The sequence below is a fragment of the Panicum hallii genome, chromosome 3 (genome assembly GCF_002211085.1).
Source record: "Panicum hallii strain FIL2 chromosome 3, PHallii_v3.1, whole genome shotgun sequence".
Classification (NCBI taxonomy): Eukaryota; Viridiplantae; Streptophyta; class Magnoliopsida; order Poales; family Poaceae; genus Panicum; species Panicum hallii.
The window spans coordinates 4,833,035-4,859,649 of record NC_038044.1 but is presented as its reverse complement, the minus strand read 5'-3'; the positions used below and the strand labels follow the sequence as shown (position 1 = coordinate 4,859,649).

General features: G+C 42.9%; 3 protein-coding genes across 3 annotated transcripts; all 3 read left to right on the top strand.

Moving 5' to 3' along the window:
* The first annotated feature begins 3,525 nt into the window (after positions 1-3,525).
* Positions 3,526-4,194, top strand: LOC112884551. Its single transcript, XM_025949961.1, has one exon. The coding sequence runs from the start codon at positions 3,526-3,528 to the stop codon at positions 4,192-4,194; it is 669 nt and encodes a 222-aa protein (XP_025805746.1).
* Positions 4,195-6,703: 2,509 nt separating this feature from the next.
* On the top strand, positions 6,704-15,428 carry LOC112884827 (ER membrane protein complex subunit 1). Its single transcript, XM_025950422.1, has 12 exons — positions 6,704-6,934; positions 8,500-8,627; positions 8,749-8,811; positions 9,264-9,385; positions 9,493-9,608; positions 9,692-10,496; positions 10,855-11,583; positions 11,694-11,915; positions 12,153-12,248; positions 12,336-12,530; positions 13,346-13,459; positions 14,780-15,428. Exons 1-12 carry the CDS (start codon positions 6,819-6,821, stop codon positions 15,038-15,040), a joined length of 2,967 nt encoding a protein of 988 aa, XP_025806207.1. The 5' UTR covers positions 6,704-6,818; the 3' UTR covers positions 15,041-15,428.
* Positions 15,429-22,017: 6,589 nt separating this feature from the next.
* LOC112884163 (auxin-responsive protein IAA17-like) lies at positions 22,018-25,357 on the top strand. Its single transcript, XM_025949516.1, has 5 exons — positions 22,018-22,455; positions 23,185-23,417; positions 24,017-24,116; positions 24,245-24,306; positions 24,947-25,357. Exons 1-5 carry the CDS (start codon positions 22,142-22,144, stop codon positions 24,982-24,984), a joined length of 747 nt encoding a protein of 248 aa, XP_025805301.1. The 5' UTR covers positions 22,018-22,141; the 3' UTR covers positions 24,985-25,357.
* The last annotated feature ends 1,258 nt before the right edge of the window (positions 25,358-26,615 follow it).

Below are 26,615 nucleotides of genomic sequence, written 5' to 3'. Positions count from 1 at the left end.
TGACTAAACGACAAGTCCAATTGGGCCTTTTTCACTTCCTGGGCCATGATACGCTGCAGCAGATGCCAACAAGAGCCCTCTCCCCGAATTCGGCCGGCACTCGGCACAAGCGCACAGCCCACCTTTAAGGTTAAGGTTAACTTTTTATTATTATTATTGTGGATGCCCCCCAAATAAAGAGTGTCTGCAACGATGCAGCCTCTGCTTTAATTTCCACAAAATCACAACACGTCGCCATTGCACGCTTGACGTCGCTGCGGCCATCGAATCGTATTAGCACCGTGTTAGTCCTTCCATGGGGCCGTGATAATTAAATATTTAAATTATTGGATTCCATGGGTATAGTATATATCAATTAATTAACCCATCGAGCGTGTGATCAGTCAGCTAGCTAATGAAGGGCATGCATCTAGTAAGACCTTTCGATATGATAGTCCTAGTCATGCAGTGCCTGAGAACGACACACACACACACACCATATACGCTACCAGATCCCTCTGCAGCAACTGTAGGTGTTTGATACTTTAGCTCCTGTGTTTGGACACCAATCAGAAGAATTAAATTTAAATTAATTAAAAAATTAATTTAAACTAATTGCATAAATGGAGACTAATTCACGAGACGAATCCATTAAGCCTGATAAGTCTATAATTTGACAATGTTGTGCTGCAGTAAACATATGCTAATGATGGATTAATTAGGCTAATAGGTTTATATCGTGGATTAGTCTCCATTTATGCAATTAGTTTTATAATTAACCTATATTTAATATTTTTAATCGGTGTCTAAACGGGAACTGTCACCAGGATTCAAAACAGACCCTTAACCTACGTGCACGACGAATTCCATTCTAGTCTAGTCTGCACTGACCGCGACAGGTACCGAAAGTAAGGTTCCAGCAGGGTCGCAGGGTTTGTGTATCATGCATGACGATCGATGCATCATCACAGGCTGATATATAACGAGCGACAGGATCCATCGATCCGTCAGGTTAACTTTGCGGTCAGTCCACAATACAATATTAGCGGCAACTCAGAGCGGTTCCTTCCAAGTCCAAATGCTCACGACGAAAAAGGCCACGTGGATTGATAGTCGACACGACGCGAGAAAAATTGATGCAAGAAGAAACGTCACAGCGACGATAATATATATATCGGACGAGTTTTATCTACACTCACGTGTAGCTACTCTCACCATCAGTATGCCATTATGCGTATGTCCGCATACTTATTTATCACTTTAAGTATACGTTCGTATACTAATTCTAATATAGAAAAAATTCAAAAGCACCCTCCATTTTTAAATATATTATAATTATATATTAGTACTAGTACATAAAAATTAGTATATCCACATATTGTATGTATAGTCACATACCTAAAATATATACTATCATAGATATTCCAGTATGATCACATACTTCACGTTCATGCTCTTCGTCGGGTCAGATACGTTCTACGTCATAAGATATATATATGTAAAAGTAGTTATGAGTACGTGTAAAATGGATTTTTCTTATATATCCAGCTGGTGCAGCCTGTATGTGTGCCGGGTGGCCTCTTTTTTTCTTTCTTTTCTTTTTTTTTAAGATTCAGGCTGGCCTGTATGTGTGCCGGGTGGCCTCTTTTTTTCTTTCTTTTCTTTTTTTTTAAAGATTCAGGCTGGCCTTCAGTGAGCTGAAATAAACATGATCCAGTAGTACCTGTCTGAAACCTGTATTACATTTGCGGAAACATTCGTACTGTGATACATACAATATGCATATACTAATTTATTATTAGTTGCATCCTAGGGAAGCAGGGCCGTGTCAATGATAGGTCTGTGGATGACAGCAACACCACCAGAGAACCGTGGCAGCTAGCTGCAAACAGCCATATATATGCCAGTATGTAGGCCAGCTCAGTGTAAAATGGAACAAAAAATTAACTGAATAATTAGCAAACACGGTACAGATATAACAAAGGAACTGGGTTCCATGTACATGTGTGCGCCTCAAGAAGGCTCCAAGGCAAATTCATCTAAGATTTTGATAATTGCGTCGTGGTATTGATGCAGCGTGTAAAGGATTCTCACGATATATAACCATGATGACGAAACCAAAGAATCCAACGGGAGGCAACAGCAAATTAATTATTGCTACTTAGTTACTGTATTCATTTTTATAATTAACAAAAGTCAATTCAAAATAATATAGCATTATTGATAGTAAAAGTTTTAATACCACTACTCTTTTATTACTTGGTGGAGGGTAGATGTTTTCGTAGTGAACAACTTTAATGCTAATCATTTAGAGAAAGGGGCATGTGTGTTGGATCATCTGGGCATAAAGGGAAAGCAATTGTTCGTAAATCAGTATTACTCGGTTTTAAATTTGAAAGTCATGTAGTAGTATTAACTGGAAGCTGATTTTGACACATTCATCGAACACGATTGATACTGAGCGACATTTCATGCATGCTCACTCCCCAACTAGGGCCGAGCCATTCCTCATCATAGGCCAACTCATGCATATATACCATAGAAGATTCAACTATATATTCAAGAGAACAAGGACCAAGAGAGGTCTCTGCTTTGCAAACTCCTACAAACTATAAATTAGAACTACGACACTACTCTTGCACCATTATACGAGTTATCATACTCACAATATTTGACCTATCCACACAAGTCAAGGGTTTGTGAAATTACTATAATTTTTATATAAAAAAATGAGATGCATAATTGAGAAGACATATATAGTCCATAGGGGCTGGATTGTACAGTGTCATCTGAAGATTACGATCCTATTTGGATCCAAGTGCTAATAGGTGAAAGTGCTAAACTTTAGAGCTAGCTCATCCAAACGGAAGTGCTAATCGGGTGGGCTAAACTTTAGCTAACACTCAAAAACTTTAGCATGTGCATGAGTGCTAATATATACTAAAGTTTAGCACTTAATTTTAGCCTCTCCAAACCTGCTCTACATGTAACACATAGGATGGCATGTAAGGCAACACATTGGATTTGCCCTTAAAAATGTCCAACCCAGCCAAAATAACAGCTAAATAGATAGTTTAAGGTTGCACGTATTGCTGATCAAATCTCCCAACGTTCAGGTTATGTTTTATATGCAACGATACTAACTTTTACCTACCCGTGTTAATGAGCAATGACTGCGATAGCCAGCACTATTATACTCACAAAAAGGGTGCTTCTATGTGAAGCACCTCCGATCCATTGCATGTTTCCACTGCAGAGGAGCGAGCTCAAGACAGCTAGGGCACAGTGCTGGATAGCGAGGCAGCTGCTAGGCACCAAGAAGGCCGGCCGGCAGAGAAGATGACCTCCAAAGCTAGCTTGTTCAAAACCGTGTACCATCTTTTATTCAGAAACGGCTGACAATACCAATGCCCGCCTCTTTGGCTATGTCTCCAACTTTATAATAACCTAGACCCCATGGGCGCAAACTTCACTATCATCAGCTCGTCAAGGCTTCGTTTACCAATCCCCAAAACCGTCGAACCATCGAAGCTAAGTAGGCCGGCCATGGATAGCGGCAGCAACATGGAATCCAAGGCGGCGGCGTCAGGCGACGAGGCCATGACATCGCCCGGGCCGGACTCGGCGGCGGCAGCAGGCGGGGCTGGAGAGGAAGAGGTGGCTGGAGAGGAGGCGGCCGCGTCGCCACCGGCTCCAGCTGCTGCCAGCCCGAGGCCGTACTACGAGTGCGTCTTCTGCAAGCGCGGGTTCACCACGGCGCAGGCGCTCGGCGGCCACATGAACATCCACCGCCGGGACCGCGCGAAGCCGCCGGCCCGCGACTCGCCCACCGGCATAACGTCCGTGTCCCGGAACGTCGAGTGCTACAACAAGTACCGCCACTTGGTATCGCCGTATCCTCCGGCACAGTCGAGTTCGATTCCGGTCGGTGCCGGCAGCAGCTTCGGCATGTACTACGTGAGCTCCGGCGCTGAGGCGGCGGCCGGAGCTAGGCTGGACGCCGAGGGCGGGAGCCCTAGCAGCGTGAGCCCCAGGGAGCTTAGCCTGTTCGGTGAGGCCAATCGTGATCAAGACTTGCACCTGGGCCTCGGCCGCCAGGGGCACATCGGCGGCGGATCGCGCACGCCGGAGGGCGGGTCGGAGCGGCAGCAGTCCAGCGAGCCGGAGAGGGAGCTGGACCTGGAGCTCAGGCTTGGGCGTCGTCCCAGGCATTGATCACATGGTAGTGCAGCTCTCCTGCAAACACTGCCAATATACTGCCTGCATCCATGTATATGGTTTATGTGATATATACATGGTGCTATATTAATTGTTGCATTTGTTCTTTTTGTTTGTTTTTTCTTACTTGTATGTATGCTTCTTATAATGCTTTTGTGGTACATATGGCGGCCGTTTGATTTTATTGCACATTTTATGACCGATTTACTGTGGTATTCTGGTCATTATATGGAAAATTTCATGCTAGCTACTTTGGCTTCTTAATTTGTTGTTTAATTCAATTGTTGCTACTCTGTAACTTCGTCATCGGTACGGTAAAGGTCACTGTGCACTAACTGTTTGTTGTAATCACAATATTTAGCAAGATTTGTGTTTGTTATATCAAACATGTGAAAAGATTGAATTTTATGATTAATGCAACTCAACTCGAAGATGTAATTCAATATATTGAGTAACAACTTCCTATTATGCATCCTGAAATCTCAACGTTAATAACTACTGCTCCTTGCTTTTGTTCAAGCCTTTTCAGAAATTGATGATTTGTGTACAGTATAGTTATTAAGGAAACAACTGAAATGCTTTCAGCAATGAATTCTCTTAAAGCATTGTATTTTTGGAATGAGGGTTTTAATTTCAAGAAAAGTGAGTATTGGAGCTCTAGAATTTTTTGTTTTTGTTTTTACCTCTTATCTTATTTTTATTGAAAACAAATCAAGGAAGGAGCAACAAGACTATAAGAGTTACGGTTTTTATATGCTGCAATACCATACACTATGATTAAATAGTTAATAAAATAATTTATTATAGAGTAGCCCACAATTTAAATTCATTATAAATTGCACCTAAGTATTACTAATGTGCATCTAAAGATTTTCTTAGTTTGGAACAGTATTTTAATTTTCAAAACACTTGCATTTCATGTTTTGCTGCATCATAGAAAAATTATTGCACGAGATTGGAAGCTCATAAGTTTTAATAATTTAAATATATGTTTTTAATAATTTAAATATATGTTTTAATAATTTAAATATATGTTTTAATAATTTAAATATTTGTTCTCCAGCAAACATAAGTTAAGAATTATTATAAAATTTCTTAAAATCTTTATTTGAAAATAGGGTATAAAATTTAGTAAGTATTAGTTGCTAAAAATAATTTGGAAACAAAACTCTTATTATTAAGCGGAATATTTTGTGGTTGATTGTCACTCAGACCCTCTCTTTGTTATACCTCAGTTGATAGATTTTTTTTCAAGCCACTAGCTCACCAAGAGGGAAGAAAATCATGAATTGGGTACCGATGTGGATGAAAGGATGAAGAGAAAAATGGAAAAAGGAATTACTTTTAGAGGCCATCATTTATACTTGATTTAAATTCAAAATTATACATGTGTATGAAACACCAGTATCTTAGAGCCACTATTATATCATACTCATGAGGAGTGAGGACACCTTATGCTCCCTCTAACCAATTGATTGCACAATACAAGGTCATGCCTAAAAGAAAATTCATCCAAGATGTAAAAGTATATAATAGGGTTTCGGTTACTCCAACAAATGGTAACATATAATTAAGAGCCACAATAGACTATCAAGTGGCATTAACAAGTAGTATTGGATCCAAGAACAATAATGACTAAATGGAATGTGCATACAAACACTGTATCCGAGAAATCATGGTTAAGATCAACATGGCCCATAAAATGTAGTTTTTTCATATTATCATGTGTATGAAGTATAAAATTTGCCAACACGCCGTCAATAACCAGTTATCATCTGATGGCTGGCTAGAACCACCATACTTACCTAAATGCACCTGCTCGTTATATTTGGTTGGTTGTAGTCAAGCTAGCAGTTGGTGCAAAAACAGCAAGTTAATCCCGCTGAAAATACAAATGCATCATGTTTCCATGTGCTCGGGATGCAACTGAATTGATGGGCCAAATGGATGAATCGTCTCACTTACCATCATGTTTTTCCTAAAGTTCGACCAACTCGAAGCATTTGGGTATCACACTACTACTTCTACTTAAACCGTCGAATACGTTCAGCCCAAAACTGGTTGTACTTTGTTACAGTGCAATGCTTATAGATATGAATGTTGGTTCATGCCGACGAGCCATCGACAATACTAATCCAATTGCCATATTTGTTGGCAATAAGAGCCAATCATTATTGTGCTAAATTGATGGTGCAAATAATGTTTGTGTAATATAAGCTAACTGTGCAAATGCATACTATTATTAGTTGTTTAACTTTTCTGGATACATAATTTCCTCGGTCCCAAATTATTACGTTTTAACTTTTAACTAAAATAACTAATAATAATTTGAAACAGAGAGTACATGTTTTGCCGACGGTGACCCAGCTATGCAAATTTTATAACCACTGCTTGCAATTTGAACAGCTAGATTTACAGCACAAATATAGCAATTCTTATCCTTTTTTTTTGAGATCTCCGGCACGAGCCGCCGGCATCACGTGGGCCCGCTCCTCTGGCCCTGCCCCAGCGCATAACTCCCAAGTCCCCGATGACTCGCCCCAACCCCGAGCAGTAAACGACGCCACACCTCCGCCGCCGTCAGATCGGAGCTCGACTCCGCCGCCCCCTCCTCCGCCGCGATGGCGGCGCCGCCGCACCGCCCCCTCCTCATCCTCCTCGCCGGGCTCCTCGTCGTCGCCTCACTCGCCACCCTCGCCGAAGCCATCTACGAGGACCAAGTCGGCCTCGCGGACTGGTACGTACCTAGCTCGCCTAGATCCGACCCGCCCTTAGCTTAGATCCGGTTGGGCCACCGCGACGTAGCGGAGCTTCGAGCTTCTAGTTCAGATCGCGATTGGAATTGTGCTGTGGGGAGTTTCGTGCGGTGTCAGTGTAGATTCGGGAGGTTTTGGCGAATCAGGTAGTGGTTTTACGAGCTTCCAAGTGAATTCTGTAGTAGCGGTGGAGTTTGCGGATGAGTCTGGTGGCATGTCGTGCTAGTGAGTAAGTTTGTTTCGCTATCAGCTAGTGAGTACAGTGGTTGCATCCTACTTTGCAATCTTAGTGCAAGCTTCTCCGTTTTTCCTCGGGAAATTTGTGACCGGGCTAGATTCATGGGCAGGCTTCATCCGAATAAAGCACAGTCTGCGTGAGCCTTTTGGGTAGGTTTGTGTTTTGTAGATGAGGTCTGATTGCCCTTGGTGGGAGTATTGTGTTAAGTATGACTTGGTGCTATCTTTATTTTTTTTTTCAGTTTCTTGCTTGGTTATAGGTTTTTTCTGAAGAATGTTAATATTAGGGGTTTGGATGTGTTTCCCTGGTGCGCGCTTTTCATGGTTAGTTAGGATTTTTACCACAGATACTAGTGAATTGTATTCAATGTATTTGTTGCGAATTCATTTTCAAGCGAATGTAGTTTCTGTCCAGTTCGAGTATCAGAACATGGTCCACCATCTGTGCATGCATGAAATGCAGGCAGTTGCATTTATGGTTACTGTAGTGCATGAGGTAGTTAAGATTAAGTTGGGAGCTAAGAACCTTTAGCTACCGTATAATTTTTATCAATTTTCTTCTAAATATATTCCTTGCATCAAAGTCAAGTTTCCTTAATTTAGGGGTAAGCTTGGATTTCTCTTTCCCTAAATGTTCTTCCTTGATGGTCTCACTTATCTTACTCCTTGGAGCCTCTAGTGTTTAGCCTGTGTGCCTTCCTGGATCTCCTCATACAGTAGTCATCCGATTATCCACCCGATGTACTAGCATACGCCACAGGATGACATGATCAAGGAAACCTAGTGGGTCCTGGCTTTACTCAATTGCTTTGGTGTTCATGATTGTTATTACCAGGTTTATGGGTGCTTTGACATTTAGTTTTCTACAACAATTGCTAACATGCTGTGCTATACATTGAGAAGCCTATGTTTATTTCATCATGCATGCTCTGGTTTTGTGTAATTCTACATCTGAGACTTTACGCTTTAGTAAGCTGCATTAGAGTTCACCGTTTTGATGTGGAATCAGTTATTGCTAGCTGCTGCTGTTCACCTAAATGACTGTTTAGCCTGCTGAAACACCATTTAAATGCTACACAGTGGTCAGCCATTCCCGTTTAATCATCTGTATAGCCGTTTAATTGACCCTTTAGCCCATCTAATTGGCTGCTTTATCTGATAATTGGCTAAACAATTGATGAGTGACTGTTCAGTGTTTAGGTGAACACTCCTGCTGCACCTCCTAAAACCATTTGATATGTAGCTAGCTATATGTAGTCTCTCAGAAAAATCCAATAGAACCATTTTAATGTTTTGATGTTCTTTGCAGGCATCAGAAGTACATTGGAAAAGTAAAGCAAGCAGTTTACCATAGCCAGAAGAGTGGAAGGAGGCGTGTTGTGGTCTTGACAGAGGAAAATGTGATCTCTTCTCTTGATCTTCGTTCAGGAGATATATGTGAGTTTTCCTGGTCCTACATTCAGAAATCAAAACTGTCGGTTCATGGATGCTGCGTGCAAATATTTTGCATGCGTTTTGTAATCCTTTCCTTAATATTTGTGGATTTTATGTGATGCAGTTTGGCGACATGTCATTGACAAGAATGACCCCTTGGATCAGCTTAGTCTATCACTTGGAAAATGTGAGTCTAATGTTTGTTTCCCTTTGGAGATTTGCTCTTGAGAAGATTTCTCGTTTTACTACTGTCTGTTTGTTTGACTCTACTGGGTTTCTTCCACTCTTGATGGGATTCCTTGTTTCTTCCACTCCTGGATGATTAATAAACTTGTAGAGTCAAGAGATGCCATTAGCGTTGTGGCCAGGAAATTTTTGCTTGTTTGATACATGCAGATTTTGCCCTTCTGTTGCTATCCCTTCTGTAATCAACATATACTTCTGATTCTTTCTGTTACTAAATAACGCTGATTATGAAAGAACTTACGATTTTTAAGATTTGTTAATGGGAGGTAGTTCACCTTTTTGTTAGTTCTTTTTTCATTTTTTTAGTTCATCTGATATGTTTACTTCACTAATTTTCTGTTGTATGCTACATAAATTGTTCTGTGCAATCTGATTTTTGGCATGTCCTGTCAGATGTTCTAACTCTTTCTTCGGGAGGAACTATATTGAGGGCATGGAATCTTCCAGATGGACAGATGATCTGGGAGACTAACCTTCAAACTTCTACAGCATCAAACCCACAGCTGCATGTTATGGTCTGTGTGGGCAATGCATTTTCCATCATCTGAGAAATCAAAAGTTGATAATTCAATTTATTTTCCTGTTGCACTTCTCTTGAGTGACATACCTCTACTCTTTGCAGTCAAACAATAAAGTGGCAAAGGATAATTTGGTTTTAGTTTCGGCTGGACGATGGATTTATGCTGTATCAAGCATTGATGGATCAATTTCATGGGAAAAGGAGTTTTCTCTTGATGGGTATGTACTATTCTGCCTCTTTTCTTTTTGAGGACATTGCCACATTGGGAATACTGTACTAACCTAACTTTAACCTCCTGCAGCATAGAAATCAAGCAGGTTCTCCAGTCGCCTGAGAATGGTATTGTATACGCTGTAGGAATTGCTGGTTCCTCGAAGCTAGCTTTGTATCACTTGAGTGCTAAAACTGGAGAGGTATTAAAGGATATCCAAGAGTCATTCCCTGGTGAATTATCTGGTGAAATAGTACTTGGTTCTGATAATGTCTTGGTAGCATTAAATAAGGCGAGGTCAAGTCTGTTTCTTATTGAGTTTACTAGTGGGAGAATTAGCTACAACAAGGTGCATGTTTCAGATCTTGTTCAAGACTTATCTGGAACATTCAAACTTCAATCTTTGTCCAATGGTGTCATAGCTTTGCAAACACCTTCTACTGTTTCCCTCCTAAAACTCAAAAATACTGATGGGTTGGAAGTAGTTCAGAGATTTGACCAACCAGCTGCATTGAGTGACGCCCTAACAATTGCAGAAAAAGACGAAGCTTTTGCTATCGTCCAACATATGGGGTCCCAAATTGAATTTGTTGTGAAATTTACAAGTGATGCAAGCAGTGCAATGATTAGAGAAAAGGTCAATATAGATCAACATCGGGGCAATGTTGAGAAGGTCTTCTTGAATAGTTATATCCGAACTGACAAATCTCATGGTTTTCGAGCTTTGGTTGTAATGGAAGATCATTCACTCTTATTAATTCAACAAGGCGAGGTTGTTTGGAGCAGAGAGGATGGGCTTGCTTCAATTGTTGATGTAACGACATCAGAATTGCCTGTTGAGAAGGATGGCGTCTCAGTTGCAGATGTGGAACACAATCTCTTTGAGTGGCTTAAGGTGACCCACAGAAACTGCTATTTATTTGTTTATTATTTAGTTTTTAGGAAATGCTTCAGATAAGTGACATTTCAGAAAATCTGCTAGAAAATTTAAAGCCCCCAAGTTTATGGTGAATTTAAGATCCTATTCAAATTCTCTAGAATTTAGTGACTTGCTTTTGTATGTTTGCGCACAAGTTTCTTTATCTAATTTAGAACATGTTAAGAAATTGGTTGGTGTTGATGCATATTTTTTTATTGTTCTCATGTGGTGATAAGATGGTACTCGTGCATGTGCTCCTGCATATGACACTGACATCTTCTTGGATTTTCTTCTCAAAATTAGCTTATGATACTTTTTCTTGGTTCTTACATAGGGACACATGCTTAAACTCAAAGGAACTCTAATGCTTGCAAATGCTGATGAAGTCGCTGCAATCCAAGCACTGAGACTCAAAAGCTCTGAGAAAAATAAGATGACAAGAGATCATAATGGATTTCGTAAACTCCTTATTGTACTGACAAAGGCTGGCAAAGTGATAGCCCTGCACACTGGAGATGGACGCATTATCTGGTCAAATTTGCTGCCATCCCTTCGTGCCTCCAGATTTGGTGTAATGCCTTCTGCCTTAAGGATATACCAATGGCAGGTCCCACATCACAGTGTAATGCGTGAGAACCCATCGGTACTTGTTGTTGGCAAATCTGGAGCAGAATCTTCTGCACCTGGTGTCTTCTCTATTCTTGATTCATATTCTGGAGAAGAACTGAATGCTATGAGGCTTGACCATTCTGTTGTTCAAATTATCCCCTTGACACTGAAGGATTTATCTGAGCAGCGACTTCATCTGATTGTTGACTCCAATTCCAATGCTCACTTGTATCCAAAATCTCCGGATGCCCTTGACGTATTTCTTCATGAAATGCCAAACCTGTATTTCTATTCTGTAGATATTTTGACGAATGTTATTAGAGGATATTCATTACAGAAGTCATGTAATATCGAAGGTGATGAGTACTGCTTCAGTACGAAGGAGTTATGGTCAATCATTTTTCCATCTGATTCTGAAAGGATTGCTATCTCTGAAACACGAAAGATGAATGAGGTCTGCTCATTTCCTCTGTTGCTTTTATTCATGGAATATTTTTATAACATCTTTTTGCTAAAACTAATTATAATGATCATATTTTTTTTGTTTCCTTTTCTTATTTGAAGGTTGTTCATACACAAGCTAAGACAATTGGTGATCATGATGTAATGTACAAGTATTTATCAAAGAATTTAGTTTTTGTTGCTACTGTGTCTCCTAAAGCTGCTGGTGATATTGGATCTGCGCTGCCTGAAGAAGCCTTGCTTGTTGCATATCTTATTGATGCAGTCACGGGTCGCGTACTGCATCGTGTGACTCATCATGGTGCACAAGGCCCTGTACATGCAGTAAGTACATCTGTATTGTTTAGCCTTTTGCCACTCGCGCTTCCAGTCTCTGTTTTCGTGTGATGGCCCTTTAATTGGTGCTACCAAACTGGCTTACTTGGGATACTTGAGTTTTGAAACACGCACAATCACAACAAAGCAACGAATTCTGGAAGGTTTTGTGGATTTATTCTCTTCTGATTTTAAAAGGTTCTCTGCTTTATTAAGTACTAACATGATTGATGCTTTGTTTTCAAGGTTTTAAGCGAGAACTGGGTTGTCTATCATTATTTTAATCTCCGAGCTCACAGATTTGAAATGGCAGTGATTGAGATATATGATCAATCTAGAGCGGTATGAATATGTGGTCTTAATTATTTGAGCTGATTTTTTTGTTATGATGATGGTTATAGTATTAACAGCACTGAGTCTTTTACACAGGACAATAAAGATGTCATGAAGCTCATACTTGGGAAGCATAATCTTTCAGCACCAATCACATCTTATGCCCGTCCTGAGGTGGTGGTAAAATCCCAGTCATACTTTTTTACCCATTCAGTAAAAGCTATGGCAGTTACACAAACAGCTAAGGGGATTACTTCCAAGCAGCTGCTGATTGGCACGATTAGCGACCAGGTCTGTTGTCACTTCTTTAATGTTTACTTTTCTATTGTATAATAGAGCAGTGTAACATGTGCTACTATTTCTTTTATTCGCTGAGTCGCTCTGTATGTTGTGTCGCCTTTTTGTTTAAAATTTGTAAATGAAGATGAACTAATAGCATTTTTTTAAAGGATAACTAAGAACATAGAAATTACCATTGCGAGCAGATTCAATTTTATTTGAAAATGTTTTATAATTTTATTAATATTTCTGATCTGATACTATTAATTCAATAAAACTTAGGTTTTGTTAGAGTAGTGTAGGCTTGAGTGTAGAGTGTGAAATGCATAGGAAATTCCCAGTCTCTGGCTCCATAGCAATTCAACCAGCATTTTAACATGTCTTTGCTGCATGTCCAGCGCACTGGAGTATTATTCATTCTTGTTGGTTCCGTAAGGTGGAGCTTTTTCCTATGAGACTGTGTATTTAGCTGAATTGAATAACATGTCAGAATGCTATGCATTAGTGAAATGAACTATCTAGTCCTTGTTTGATGATTACCTCTAAGTCTTTGATAATAGTAGTTTAGTCCCTTAACAGGAGCTCTTTGAGGTAGCAGTGACATAGAAATCTGGGTTTGTTCCAACATAACTCCACCTCCACTTGTATGCTCAAGCTTGGTATTCAAGCTAGGAGCTCATTGAAGATTAGCGGGACCTATTTGTTTGGTTAATATTATGCTGGATGTAAATAGGGTGCAATGTGTTAGATTACTTGAGATGGAGGGTTAATTGTCATTTATACGCATAAAGAATGCTAGAATGACATTCTTCTCAAACTTACTGCAGGTTTTGGCACTTGATAAGCGCTACCTCGATCCACGTCGTTCAGCGAATCCCACACAACAAGAGAAAGAAGAGGGCATTATACCATTAACAGATTCTTTGCCAATAATTCCCCAGGTATTGTTTTGGTCTTGATGATCAATACACCTGCCTCATACAATATTTAATTAGGATGGACATGTTTGCATTGGCCTTGTGTGGGAGGAATCGTCAATAGGTGTTACTATCTTATTAAGACTAAGTAGTCAAGTACAGGCTGTTCTCAGTTTATCACCATATTTTTGGCTTGAGAGTACTACTGTTTGGTTACATCTGAGGGCTTCCATAGAATACACGAGTTCTGCTTCGGTTTTGGCAAATTATGATGTTTTGTTTAAGGTTCTGGTGAGTCTCTTTGTATTTGGTATTTTTTTTGCTGTTTTCTAAGAAATAGCAATATTAGGCAAGATACCATATCGTCGAGGGCTGCTATGGACCAGACGGACCTTTTCTGAAAAAAAAGTGCTGATATTTCTTGATGTAGAATAGGCCAATGTGAGTTTGGTTCCAGAAATAATATCCTGTAATTTATAATTGTACAAAGAGTTCCAACTGAAGCTAGAAGCTTGAATACAGTTAGGATTCTGTTCATTGTTGTTGATATTATTAAAGTGGCAGAATATGTTTTTAACACTTTAATAACTATGACGCAAGTTGCATATCTGACTTACGGTGCTTGTAAGCTTGTTTCGAATAGCTTATTAATTTATCCAATTCTTCAGTGTTTTATTCTGTAATTTAATAGCTAGGACCATTAGCTTCAACAGAACTATTTTATTGTACTTGGCCAATATATCTGTTCAAGTTGTCTGCACATTCTTTAGGTTGGGTCTGGGATAGTTCCATGACTAAACTCCTTACACATTTCCTGACTATTTCCCAGATATCTAGCATGAATAGTGGATAGCAAAAATAAATGCTTGTAAATTCATATAGTACAACGAGTTTTTGTGAAACTTATTGCACAGTGGTTATTTATATAAGGTCAGACAGCATGTCCCGAAGATTAGGGCATTGGAAGCAGGAAATAAGAAAAGGTTGGGGATGAGAGAATACTAGGGAGACGATAGAGTAATTCTTTCTTTGACTTGTGGTGGATACAATGCTGCCCCGTTTAATAGGGATGACTCAGCCCTTGAAGAAACAATCTCGGAACTAAAAGAAATACCTCAAATACACCTAAGGGCCCAATTTATTGGGTATCAAATTATCAAGTAAAACTTTGACATATCTTAAATGTATGAAGTGGAATAACAAATAACTTACTTTTTGTTCAATGTTTGAGGCGTTCTGCTGACATCAGTCACATTCATGAGATGACATTCATTCAATTTACGTATATCTGATTTACCTTGTGCTAATGGGTGATTCACACTTTTCTAATTGTTTACATTTCAGTCCTTTGTGACACACTCTCATCAAGTGGAAGCCCTGCGAGGAATTGTTTCTATTCCTGCAAAGTTGGAGTCCACTACTCTTGTTTTCACGTACGGCGTTGATCTGTTCTACACCCAGCTTGCTCCGTCAAGAACCTATGATTCCCTCACTGACGAATTCAGCTATGCGCTTCTTCTAATCACAATTGCGGTCTTGGTTGCTGCCATTATTGTTACTTGGATTTGGTCCGAGAAAAAGGAGTTGAGAGACAAGTGGAGGTGAGTGAGGCCCCAACATTCTGATGCGATGAAATTTTGGGCCCTAGTCAGCTTCCTTTTCCTCCACCTTTTCATCTCTAGTGCTAGGGTTCGTTTCACTTTTGACTAGGCCTTTATTTATGTAACCGTTTGACAACAAGGCCTACCTGCTGTGAATTGACACACTGCTGAAGCCTTATAGGAAAAGCCACTTGTGCAATTATAAATTTCGGACATGACATGAAAAAATTAGCAAGAGCGCAGATGGTGCGCATGGATGGCTTATAATGTGTAAGATGTACCACTGCAATCAGACTCTAGCGGATTGTAGTTATTGTTGTTGACAGTGGGTTTCCGTTTCTCTTGTAGCTTAACGAGCTTGTCATGTTTCAATCACTATACCTTTCTTGATAGAACCGGATTGCTCTTCCCTTGTCTTGTCATTACTTTTGTTGCTAGCCTGTGATTGGCTGGGCTACAAGATGCTCTTTGTTGCAGTTGCCGCCCAACGCTTCATTCCGTAAGACATAACTTGTTCAGAAGGTTCTGTAGGTCCACAGTATTGCTGTTGCTACGGTCAGATCTTTCATGTATGTTATGGTAGCTACTAACTAGCGAAAAAAAGTCAGTTTTTTTTTGAAGATTTGTAGTATTCTCTTAATAATGTGCTTTCTTTTGAAATACCTAGATGGTGCACCGCTGCATATTATTAATTTTCTGCCACACTCTGGATCTTTTATGCTTTAAAGTGTTGGCAGAGTTGTTCCTGCCCCTGAGTTCGTCAGTGTGTCACGCAAGCACGTCAAGCTTGTCTCAGGTCCCTCATGCGCATCACCTTTTGCAACCAACCTAGGCTGGAAGTAGGGCTTTCAGATGTTCAGATTGTCCGTGCTGAATTCCAAGGTGTGGCTTTCCGTGGTGGTAGGCTGGTTGTGGTCGTGAGCTCTAGTCATGGGACTCATGGTAATGTGGTATGCTGCCGATGATGGAGCTCGTCGCCCGGGCACATGGTGGCAGGGTGAGATGGGAGATGTCTGCCATGATCGGGAGAGATGAGGTAAAGCGACGGCTTTTCTGGCCGAAGCAATTGCGGGTAGATGATGGAGGTCGAGTTCTCAGCAGCGGCAGGCAGCAGGACGGGTCATGTCCACCCTTTGGGGCTCTGCTTTTCTTCCTCCTGGTGCTTCATTCTTTTCCTCCTGCACTTGCTCAACTCCTGATCAATGGCGTGCCCATGCTTTTGTGGCGAGGTCGGATGCCGCTTACCTCAAACCCTACTTCGCTTCCACACTTTCACCGGGTTATCCTCCTCGGTCGAGCCGATAATTGACCGCCATAACTGACGGTTATCGCAACTGATATGACCCGATCCCGCGCTTTGCACCGGTGATTCTGTCAAATCCTCGCATCTTTCACTTTGGAGGCTCAGCTAGAACCTTAGGGTCTGAAGCGTTCTGCATCAGCTATGGTGGCCGCTTTACCAGGGCTTCCCTTTCAGAGTCGCAAGTACCCCAGGTGCCGGGTGCACTAGCACAAAGTGAAGCGGCGTAGTACGATGTGAGAGGCCCCCCCTTTTCGCCTGATGGAGCTCTGGACCGGCACCGTGGTGTGGCGAGCGAACTGGGGTGTCGACAGGCACCCGCGGCAGCTGCCTGGCTGACGGAGCTCACTCGCCGTGCCCGCCCGGAATGTGTCAAGCACCGGCACAAGGAGAGCCGCCGCCGTGACGAGAGCCCGGTGCCGACGCATTTCCCCGGTATGAGCCGCGCTCCGTTGGTAGCCGGGAAAAGTTCGTGCTCGTCCGTGCCGCGACACGGCGCACGAGGTTGGCCGGTGGCGGCGAGCCCAGGAGAGGCTTCCCCGAACGAGCCGGGGCTCGGTGAGCCGCCGCGAAAGGCACTGGTAATGGTGTGGAGGGGAGGTGAGTGACGACGGCGACCGTGACGGGCGTGCCACTGGCCAGCTTGCTTGCTTGCGTTGGGGTTGTGATCGATCAGGGTTTTCGCCGGGAACAGGTTGTCGCCGGAGGGGCCATGGCCTCGCTGTCTGCTTGTGTCGGCGGGGTTGTCACTGCCGTGCCGCCCGGCCGGTAGGGCGAGGGGTACGGGAGGAGGATCTTCTCAGGTGAGCCCCCCGCCACGTGTTGTGACCGGTGCTGTTCTGGCCGGCGCACGTCAATGAGAGCACAGACACTCTGATCTGCGCTTCTTCGTAGCCATCTGAAAGTCACTCGTCTTGACACCCCTGGAATCTGACGCACACTAGCTATAAAACCGTCCAGATCTTTTTCTTTCCTCTATTTTCAGATAGAGTTTTGTAAATTAGGATTTTTCTTTCGAAAAAAACATACATTAGGATTTGACTTCTCCGTTGTCTTTCTGTTTAGATCTTTTAATTGCAGATCTCAAATTCAGATTTTCACTCACATCCCATCAAATAATTCCACTCTAGATCACTCTTCGTCTAGATAGCAGATGCCTCGCCACTTGTTCATATTTAACGGTGACGACCCGGGCTTGTTGGAACCTAGGCTCATAGGGTGGGGGCACACCATTGTGGTGCAAATTTTATTGCTTGTCAATCAAAGTACATGTACAATCAGATCTTTTTTCTTTCTCTTTTTTTCCTTTTCATTACATAGCTCTCAGTTTTTTTTCCTTTTGTTCAGTGCTTTCCTGCCTTGAGCAGAAACTTCTCCACTACCTGCAACACACTAGCTAGCTCATCTCCTGGATGAGTTGATGGCCTACAAATATTCGAGTCCCGTCACAATAATTTCTCCCTGTATTTGTAGTCGGAATATAATATTTTCTGTCGATCATCTGCCCACTACTTCTGGTTGCATTGATATACACTGAGTTTCTCTGAAAGTTTAGTCATCATTTTTGAAAATAATATATAGCTGAAGACTGGATCAAGTGCTCTTTTGGAGGAACTTTAGCTTTTTACCGTCTCTAAAGCTAGAGGTCGGTTGAAACATGTGTCCATTGTGAACATTGAATTGAAATTAGATTTCCTATTAGTAGATGCCCTCACCGACATTTTGCTGCTGATGAAGAGGATTAGACATGCTGAAAAAGGCAGGTCCTTTTCCTTTCGAACAGAGGAACCTACTATTGCTGTTGCTGAAACCAAGTTTTTTTTTATTGAGCCTTGTGTATGATCTGTTTTCTCTAGATCATGATCACATGTCATGTTATCTCATATTTATATGTTTTAGCATCAGTCACATCGTATGGCATTAATCATCCTCATATTTAAAAATGGCATGGTCCGATTGCTTTCGTCAACCTCTGAACCAGTGAACCAGACTGAAAGGCATGAATTGGAATGTGCGATCGATCGCTGAATCTGTCGATGTTAGTTTACGCCATGAACTCTGGGGCAACCCGTGCTTGGTTGAGCCGTTGAGGTGTTCTCCGAGTCCAATGGATGAGGTGAACGCTTGCGTTGTGTGCAGTAGGTTTGTTTCCTTGAGATTTTTGCAGCTTCTGTAGGTTAGGATCAGAGTCAGAGCGATGGCTATCTGCTGGACCCCCACCCTTTCTTTTAGAGTGGGCAGCAGCCAGCTGGAAGGAGGGCGACGGTTTGCAGTTGCAGTGCCAACTGCAGGACCAAAGTTTCGCTGCGCGTCCTAGAATTCAATTATATTGATGCATGCATTCATCCGTATCCTGAAACCTGACAGAACAGAGCTTAGATAGAGCTGGGTCTCGTCTCTCAAAGATTCAAATAGTACCGTACCTGATCATCAGTGCCGCTAGGATTTGGATTTTTTTTGGGTGGAACTAATCGCAGCAGCGATTCAACCACGAGCCCTAATCCTAGTCGGCCTTAGCGGGATTCTGGATTCAGATAACATGCATGCGCCTGTGAACTTTCTAGTGATGAACTGATGATCTACAGGTACAGTACATAGGGAAATCAGTCTCGTAGGCGTACTGTACGTGGACCGTGGGAGGGAGGCACTGAGGCAGAGCGAGAGGCGAGAGCAGCAGCCAGCAGGAGGCGCGGGCGCGCGGCGCCGTACGTAGGTAGGGCGCGTCGCCATCGGGCGGATCCCTCGGTCGGGGCCCTGTCGCCGCCGCGCCCGACACGCCACGCGTACCCGTCGCCGTCCTTTTCCGCAGGCAGGCAGCTCCCCTCCCTCCCAAGCTTTATAATCTCCCCACCACCACCTCCGCCCCGGCGTGCCACGACGGCGGCGACGATGACGACGACCGGCCGCCTCGCCTCGCTCGCCGGCGGCGCCGCGCGTGCAGGTGGTTGGGCTTGCCTGGCCCTATACGCGTGCGTGCAATGTCTCTTGACACGTACGCGCCGAGATCCATTGTGTACACTACTACTAGATACGAGATGCGCCCCGGTGAGGCGACACGATGGCAGGGAGAACGTACACTGGCACCAGCTCGCTCGGCGAATGGAGGAGCACCACACGCTCTGCAGGTACTAGTACACAAGTAGGAGTAGAACCTACTGCTGCTGCTACTGCTGCTTGCCACTGGTGGAAGATCGATCAAGAGCCGGAATATTCTGCAGCTCCATCGTCTATATAGGCTTCTCTGCTTTTCCCTTTTCTTTTTTTTTTTGGTCCTTTTGGCACGCACAACTGCAGTCGCGTAGTAGACCGTAGACAACTTTCTCCCCGTCTGTGTCTCCAGCAGCAGCTACCGAATGAAAGTGTGACGGACATGGAGTTGGATAAACAAAGATGAGGGGTTATGGAACTCATGCATGGCTGGAATGTCAAACAACTTCCAGGCTGTTTTTAGACTTTTAGTAATGCAAATACATAGAAAGTTGTTTCTCTAGCTATTTCTTCGTCCTTAAACAATGAAAAAATATTTCAGTACTACCGCCGGCGCCGACCATCAATGCTAAAAGGAGGCACAGAATCTTCCCTTTGCATTGTTTAATCGGGGAATCATGCCGGTAGACATGTCACACGCTCACACGCACGCGTGCGGACTGTGGACAGGCAGCAGCAGCAGGCATGCTTGGCACACGGCACGTACATACAGGGCATGAGGAAGAAGAAGAAGCAGCAACAAAGTACTGAAAAAGTGCACGCCCTTGTGCTCCAAACCCGTCGTCAGCTGTGTGCTTTCCTTTGCTTTGCTCTGCCAGCTTCTCCTCCCAAATGTTTGCATCGACTGCTGGTGTAGGCTCCAAAAAGCACCAGCACTCTTTTACCCCTACCATGCTACTGGCCAGGCATGGAGTGTTGGAGTATATGCATGCAGCTTCTCGGAGCAACTCGTTTTCATACATACAGATATCGAGTTAACAAGCCGGCATGCCTAGTTAACAAGACGTGATACATATTGAACTCTTTTGGGCACTGCACTCAGTGGCGGATGCAGAAATTCATTTTTTTTGGGGGGGGGGGGGGAGGGGGGGCGGCGGGGGGCTGAGCTCCTTCTTTCTCCTCTGTACCTCCATTTTTCTTCCTTCCATCCATCTTTTTTCTCTCTATTCGTTCCCATATCTCTATTGGTGCAGCAGCTCTGCCCCCCCCCCCCCCCCCTGGCTCCGCCCCTGCTGCACTCCTCCTTGTCAGCTGCTCTTGTCTCTTCCCTACAAATACCTGCATCCACTGCAGATCGAGCTCAAGGGTACGGCGAAGTTCAGCAACAAAAATATATGGCCCATCGAGCCTCGAAACATGCATGGTGGAGCTAGCTCGGGGTGACTGGCACGAGGCTTTATTTGATGCTACACAAAATGCATGGTTCTAGTCTGGCAATGTGGTGCTAGCTAACAGCAGTCCCGAATTAAAAAAAAAGGGTGGTACTATGCCCACCCGCTCTGGACATGCCTGCTGGTTGCAATGGTGTGACCTTGCAGGTCCTTGTAGCTCGTTTGGTGTATAGACGTAGAGTGTAGCTGCCATATTTGTGCTCTCAAGACAAGCTTAGAAGGGAGGAAGCCTATATGTAGAAGAGGTCCCATGTGGACGGTGGTTTCATGGGTAAGTAGAAGCTGGCATGATAGTGCAAGGGTGAATATGGCTCCTAATGGGTGACACATCACATTAGTTGGCAGATACTTGGTACTTCATTGGAAGAATTATTCCATGAGGATACACTCCTCTTGGTTTTCCCCCCTTAAAGAAGCTTGTGAGAAATCAAACCTAGGTTATTAGGTGCAACTTAACCTACCTGATCTGATTCAAAATATATATCACTTAGGACATCGACATGGAGACATGCATGATCTACGAGATAAAAGCTTAGATGACCAATAATTTCTTCGAAAACCGCAAGAGTAATAGTTAGTACATTCTTCGGATGGCAAAACTGCAAAAGAGAGAGAAAAAATATTATCGTCAATCTATAAATAAAAGGATCTGGTTTGCAATGGTGCAACCTTATAGATTATTATTTTCTTTCTTAGAGCAAACCGGTCATGGTTGTTGCCTTAAGGCTAGGTCAAAATTGAAAATGCCTATATAGGTAAGAGGATCCATATACGGTTTGATGGGTAAAAGGTGAGAGCAAGGAAAAGAAACAATAGTGAAAATAGATGCAAAATTATATAAATAGCTTGTAACAGATAATGCATTGCACTGGTTGGTACTTACTTTCTAAAAACAACTAGACTCGGGGTTCTTTTCTCCCCTTTTTGCGCAACTCTTCTGCGCGTTCGAGAAAAAAAACTAGACCAAACAAAGAAACATCTTCTTGACTTAGTTTTAATAAAAAAGCCTGTGAGGAATCAAACATAGGCAAGTAAGTGCAACCTAATCCTTAGTCCATTCTTGGAGTGCTAAAATAGTAAAACAATTGTCGAGATGTCCATAAACAAGAGAGAATGTAATTAAATTAAAATTGTAATTCTTAGACACATGCTCCCTGTCTACTAATAATATAACCAATATAAGCTTCCATTTCCAGCTTTCTTTTGTTGATGTTGTTAACTACAACTGTAATACAGAGATTACACTAACCAAAGTGGAGCGAACCAAGCCACTTCAACGGAGGGAAGAAGGGAAGCTTCACCTCAAACAAACCACTCCCCCCACTCCACTCTCTCTCCTTCCTCTCTCTCTCCCCCCCACTCCCCACACACGGAAACAGCCACTCCTCACCTCCCCCACCCTCCGGTTCATGTCCTGCTGCTCCCCATGTCGCCCCCACTCGAGCTCGACTACATAGGCCTCTCGCCGCCGCCGGCCGCCGCCGCCGCCGTAGATGCCGCCGACGACCTGAAGGGCACCGAGCTCCGCCTCGGCCTGCCGGGGTCCGAGTCGCCGGACCGCCGCGTCGCGGCTGCCACCGCGACCACCCTGGACCTGCTCCCAGCCAAGGGCGCCAAGCGCGGGTTCTCCGACGAGGTGCCGCCGCCGTCGCCGCCCGCCGCCTCAGGCAAGGGCAAGAAGGTGGCGGACGAGGAGGAGGACGACAAGAAGGTGGCAGCGACCCCGCAGCCGGCCGCCAAGTAGGTGGATTGTGGAACTGGATCTTGGGGTTTTGCTGCCCCGAACAAAAAAGGGAATTGTTGGGGCTCTGCGAGGGCGTTCTTCGACGTTTCTCCTTGGTTCTTGGGACTGCCGCAGCGAGTGGTCGGCGAATTCTGATTCTTTTTTGTTCCCGCTTGTTTGGGAGAAAGCCTTTTGTGTTATTTGCGAAATCTTGCTGGGTTTTGTAGTTTATTAGGGCATTTGTAGGTTCTGTAAACCAAAATTTTATTTGGAAATTCTGTGCCTTTCAGGGAACCAAAAGGGTAAATTGAGGGGGAAAACGGCTGAACTGTATGTCATGGGGATCTCCGTGGCTTCATGGTTTCTATTTGTTTGGCCTCTTCGTTTGGTTGGAATTTCGGTTTGTCTTGGGGCCTAGAGGAGGGAAACTAAAGCTGCAGCTTTGTGATGTTCTTTTAAATTTCCACTTTTCCTCAAATTTTCTACTTTACAAAATGCCCCCTTTTCGATTTATCTTGAGCTTTTCCTGTATTTTCACTTCTCTCGTTTGCTCAAGCTCGTCAACCCTTTCTCTGCTCTCCCTGCTTTGTTTTTTTTGCCGGTTTTTCTCCACAACATTTTTGATCTGCCATTACCATGCTCAGATTTTTTTTTCAAGCTCATCCTAAAATTATCGTGATCTGCCTCTTGCTTGCGTGGTTGTAAAAATTATTATTGAGCAACAACACTCCTGGCGTGCTGTGCAGGGCTCAGGTGGTGGGATGGCCACCAATCCGCAGCTACCGCAAGAACACGATGGCTACTACCCAGCAGAAGGGCAGCAAGGAGGATGCTGAGGCCAAGCAGGGCCAGGGGTTCCTCTACGTGAAGGTCAGCATGGATGGCGCCCCATACCTCAGGAAGATTGACCTCAAGACATACAAGAACTATAAGGATCTCTCCACTGCACTTGAGAAGATGTTCAGTGGCTTTAGTAATGGTGAGATGTCTCGGGTTATTCTCCACTTTTATTAGGCGTATTCAGTATGTAATTGTGTTTCATTTTGATGTGGATAGTTTTGGAAGCACATCGTAGAAGCCTTAAAAAACATGCTTGGTTCTAATGATAGGCAGTAGTTTCAGCTTACTGTTATTTTGAGTAGTTTTAGGATAACAGACAATTCCGTGCGAAGTTTGGTTTTGCATTCTTTGGCGAACTATTTATTCCTCTCTAAAAGATACCTTGCTGATTGTTCAGTTATTGCATCCGTATCATCTTTCATAGAAAGATATTATTTCTTCTAAGGCAGAATAAATTTTTGCTCCATGTATATCATTATTCGAGGATATCTTTTAGTCCTGAGTATTGGTCCAGAAAGCTACTAAATACTATTAGAGTGACATCTCTTATATATTTCTGAAATTTGGAGATCTATGATCCAATATGTATGTCTCATTAGATTTCCTCACTTTGTTAGAATCATGAAACGAATATAAGGTCCAAGTCTTTTCAGTAGAAATTTTAGTACAAGAAGAGGTTCTCTTCTGTTTTTCTTTTTATTGGTCTTACAGGTTAGTATGGGTGTAATGCCATATCAGGCAAGGACGGCTTATCTGAGTACCGCAAGGATGGTGAATATGTTCTGACTTATGAAGACAAGGATGGAGATTGGATGCTTGTCGGCGATGTGCCATGGGAGTAAGTACACTGATCCTACTTAGAATAAGGGAAATGGAAATTAAATGAGTCAACGATCTGATTTTGTGGCTCATTTTTCTCGACTAAGCACATATTTAGACATCACATTTTCTTTCACTCAATTGCAGGATGTTTGCTGACTCTTGCCGTAGGCTCAGGATCATGAAAGGTTCAGATGCAATTGGACTTGGTAAGCATGTACTCCTATTCTGTTTAGCGTATTATCAGGCTAATCATATCATCTTAGTTGGTTGGGTGGATATGGTGGGATGGTCCATGATATGATGATCCATGTAGGTTGTGTGGTTGGTTGTACATGATACTATATTTTATTAGGAGTTCCTTACAGAGGCGAAATAATTCATGGTCCTTGGATCAGTGGTGACAGCTCTCTAGGCTAATCAATTTGCAATTTTCTCGCACATAGTGCTAAAATGTAGGCTCACAAGATCAGCATAATGGGATGAACCAGGCAATGTAGAACTACAGTAAAAATCACATATATGTAGATAACTACTGCAAAATACTTAAAATATAGTTGAGTTCTCAAAGAAAATTTGAAATATGCTCCATCCACAATGAGATGCCTAGTTTCCCTATTGGTACACTATTAATGCTGCAAGCAAGGATGCCGTTGTCAGTTTGGAGTGCACATCATCATTGGGCAAGAAACATGTATTGAGTAGTCAAATCTGAAAATTTGAATCATAATTGTCATTTGCTAATAAGATATTTTCATTTGATCTTCAGAGTTAATTTAGAAAGCTTGGTTTCCATTTTTACTCTGACTTCCCTGAATAATTTGTCTCTTGGTTGTTTACCTTTTGCAGCTCCAAGGGCAGCTGATAAGTCCAAGAACCGCAACTAGAATGGTTGCTCCTACAGTCCAGAGCAAGAGGGAGATCCAATGACTGTAGGGCCCTTTATGAAAACCAAAAAGTCTAACTGTTTTAAGACGAATTCTGCCTTATGGTCTGTACTACATGGTTTGCTGTTACGCGAGTAAAGAACTCCATGTCTGTTATGTTAGTTTCGCAAAATCGTCTATGGACCAAACCTCTATTCGATTGTGGTCAAGGCTTTGTACGAGTGTTATTCGTATCCGTGTAAATGGTTTGGTACATTGTGTGCTGCTACTTTGATTGAGCAGTCCTCCTACCTAGTTTGCAAAATGGTGTCCATGAACTGTTTGTTGTTCCTCTATATAAATGTTCAATGAAGCTCGCAAATTTATTGTCTAATGGTGTTCATGTTCTGTTTCATCCATCTTAATTGTCTTGAAGTATGCTGAATCAGCTAGTGCTGCAACTGTAACCATCTAACAGTAGTTTCTGTAAGTTCCACGTTCCTTTTTACCAGCTTTAGTGCCTAGTTGCTGGTGGGGGCGTGCAGTGTATTCAGTTACTTATCTGCTGTAGGTCATGATGGTTGTCTATGATCTTACTCCATAGTGTCATTTTTAAAAAGGGTTCCATGTGAACCATCATTCAGGTCGCATATAATATTATGATTTCTAGAGAGATGGCAATGGCTTATGATCCCTTAGAATCAGGCTTTATTTGCCTTGTATATGTCTGCCCCATTACAAGTTATGCTCCACTCTGCTCCTTTTGTGGTGCCTTTTTCTCCTTACTGGTGTCTGTTAGTTGGAGTGCATGTGGAGCACTGTCTATTTGTTCCAAGGAACCCACTTAAAATTCTGATTCTGCTCATGTTTCAGCTGAAAAGGCATCTTTCACTAACCCAAGTGAGCCTTCATCTGCACTTGTTTATCTCTTATAGGTTGCAGGTTGTCGCGTCCCAAGTGCCGAATTTGTTCGACAGCAAATGCTGCGGCGCGCATCGGCTGAGAGCGACGGATAGGATTTACAAGTCTCGCGGATTGGCAGCGTATGGAGCAATTCTGGGATCATATGGTATGGTTGTCCAACACTTGAATCCTGCTGTTTTCTAACCCTGAACTTGCCCGTGTAATTTATACAGCAGCAGCCAGTACCTTTGTAGGCTCTGGATTCCTTTGTTCCCTCCCTGGTGGTCCTGCGATGCCACCATGTCGGTATGATTATTGTAAACCTTTGCTTGATCTCTTTCTTAACCACTAAAGCCACGCATTAGGGCCTAGTTTAATGCCTTTGCGCTTCTTTTATGCTCCTGTATGCGGCGGTTTGCTCATTCCACATGTTTCCTTGTCTCCAGATTACTGCTCAGCAATGGGTGAAACCGTGAAAGCTTTTTGGACTTCTTCACTGCTTTCACTTTCACCTTTGTGGAGACATGGCTATGCGTGTTTTTATCGCCTAATTACAGCGATTACTACCAACCTTTTTCTTGTGCTGGGGAACCATGATTATCAAGTTGAGGCAAATGTCTCCACAAGTTCCAGTCTTGCAGGTCTACATCATTTCTGCTGCGTCTGCGTGCTACTGCACTCATGCGTATTGCATGTCTACAAATGCTGCCCCCTGCGAATGAATGAGATCAAGATTCTGTCTTCGATGA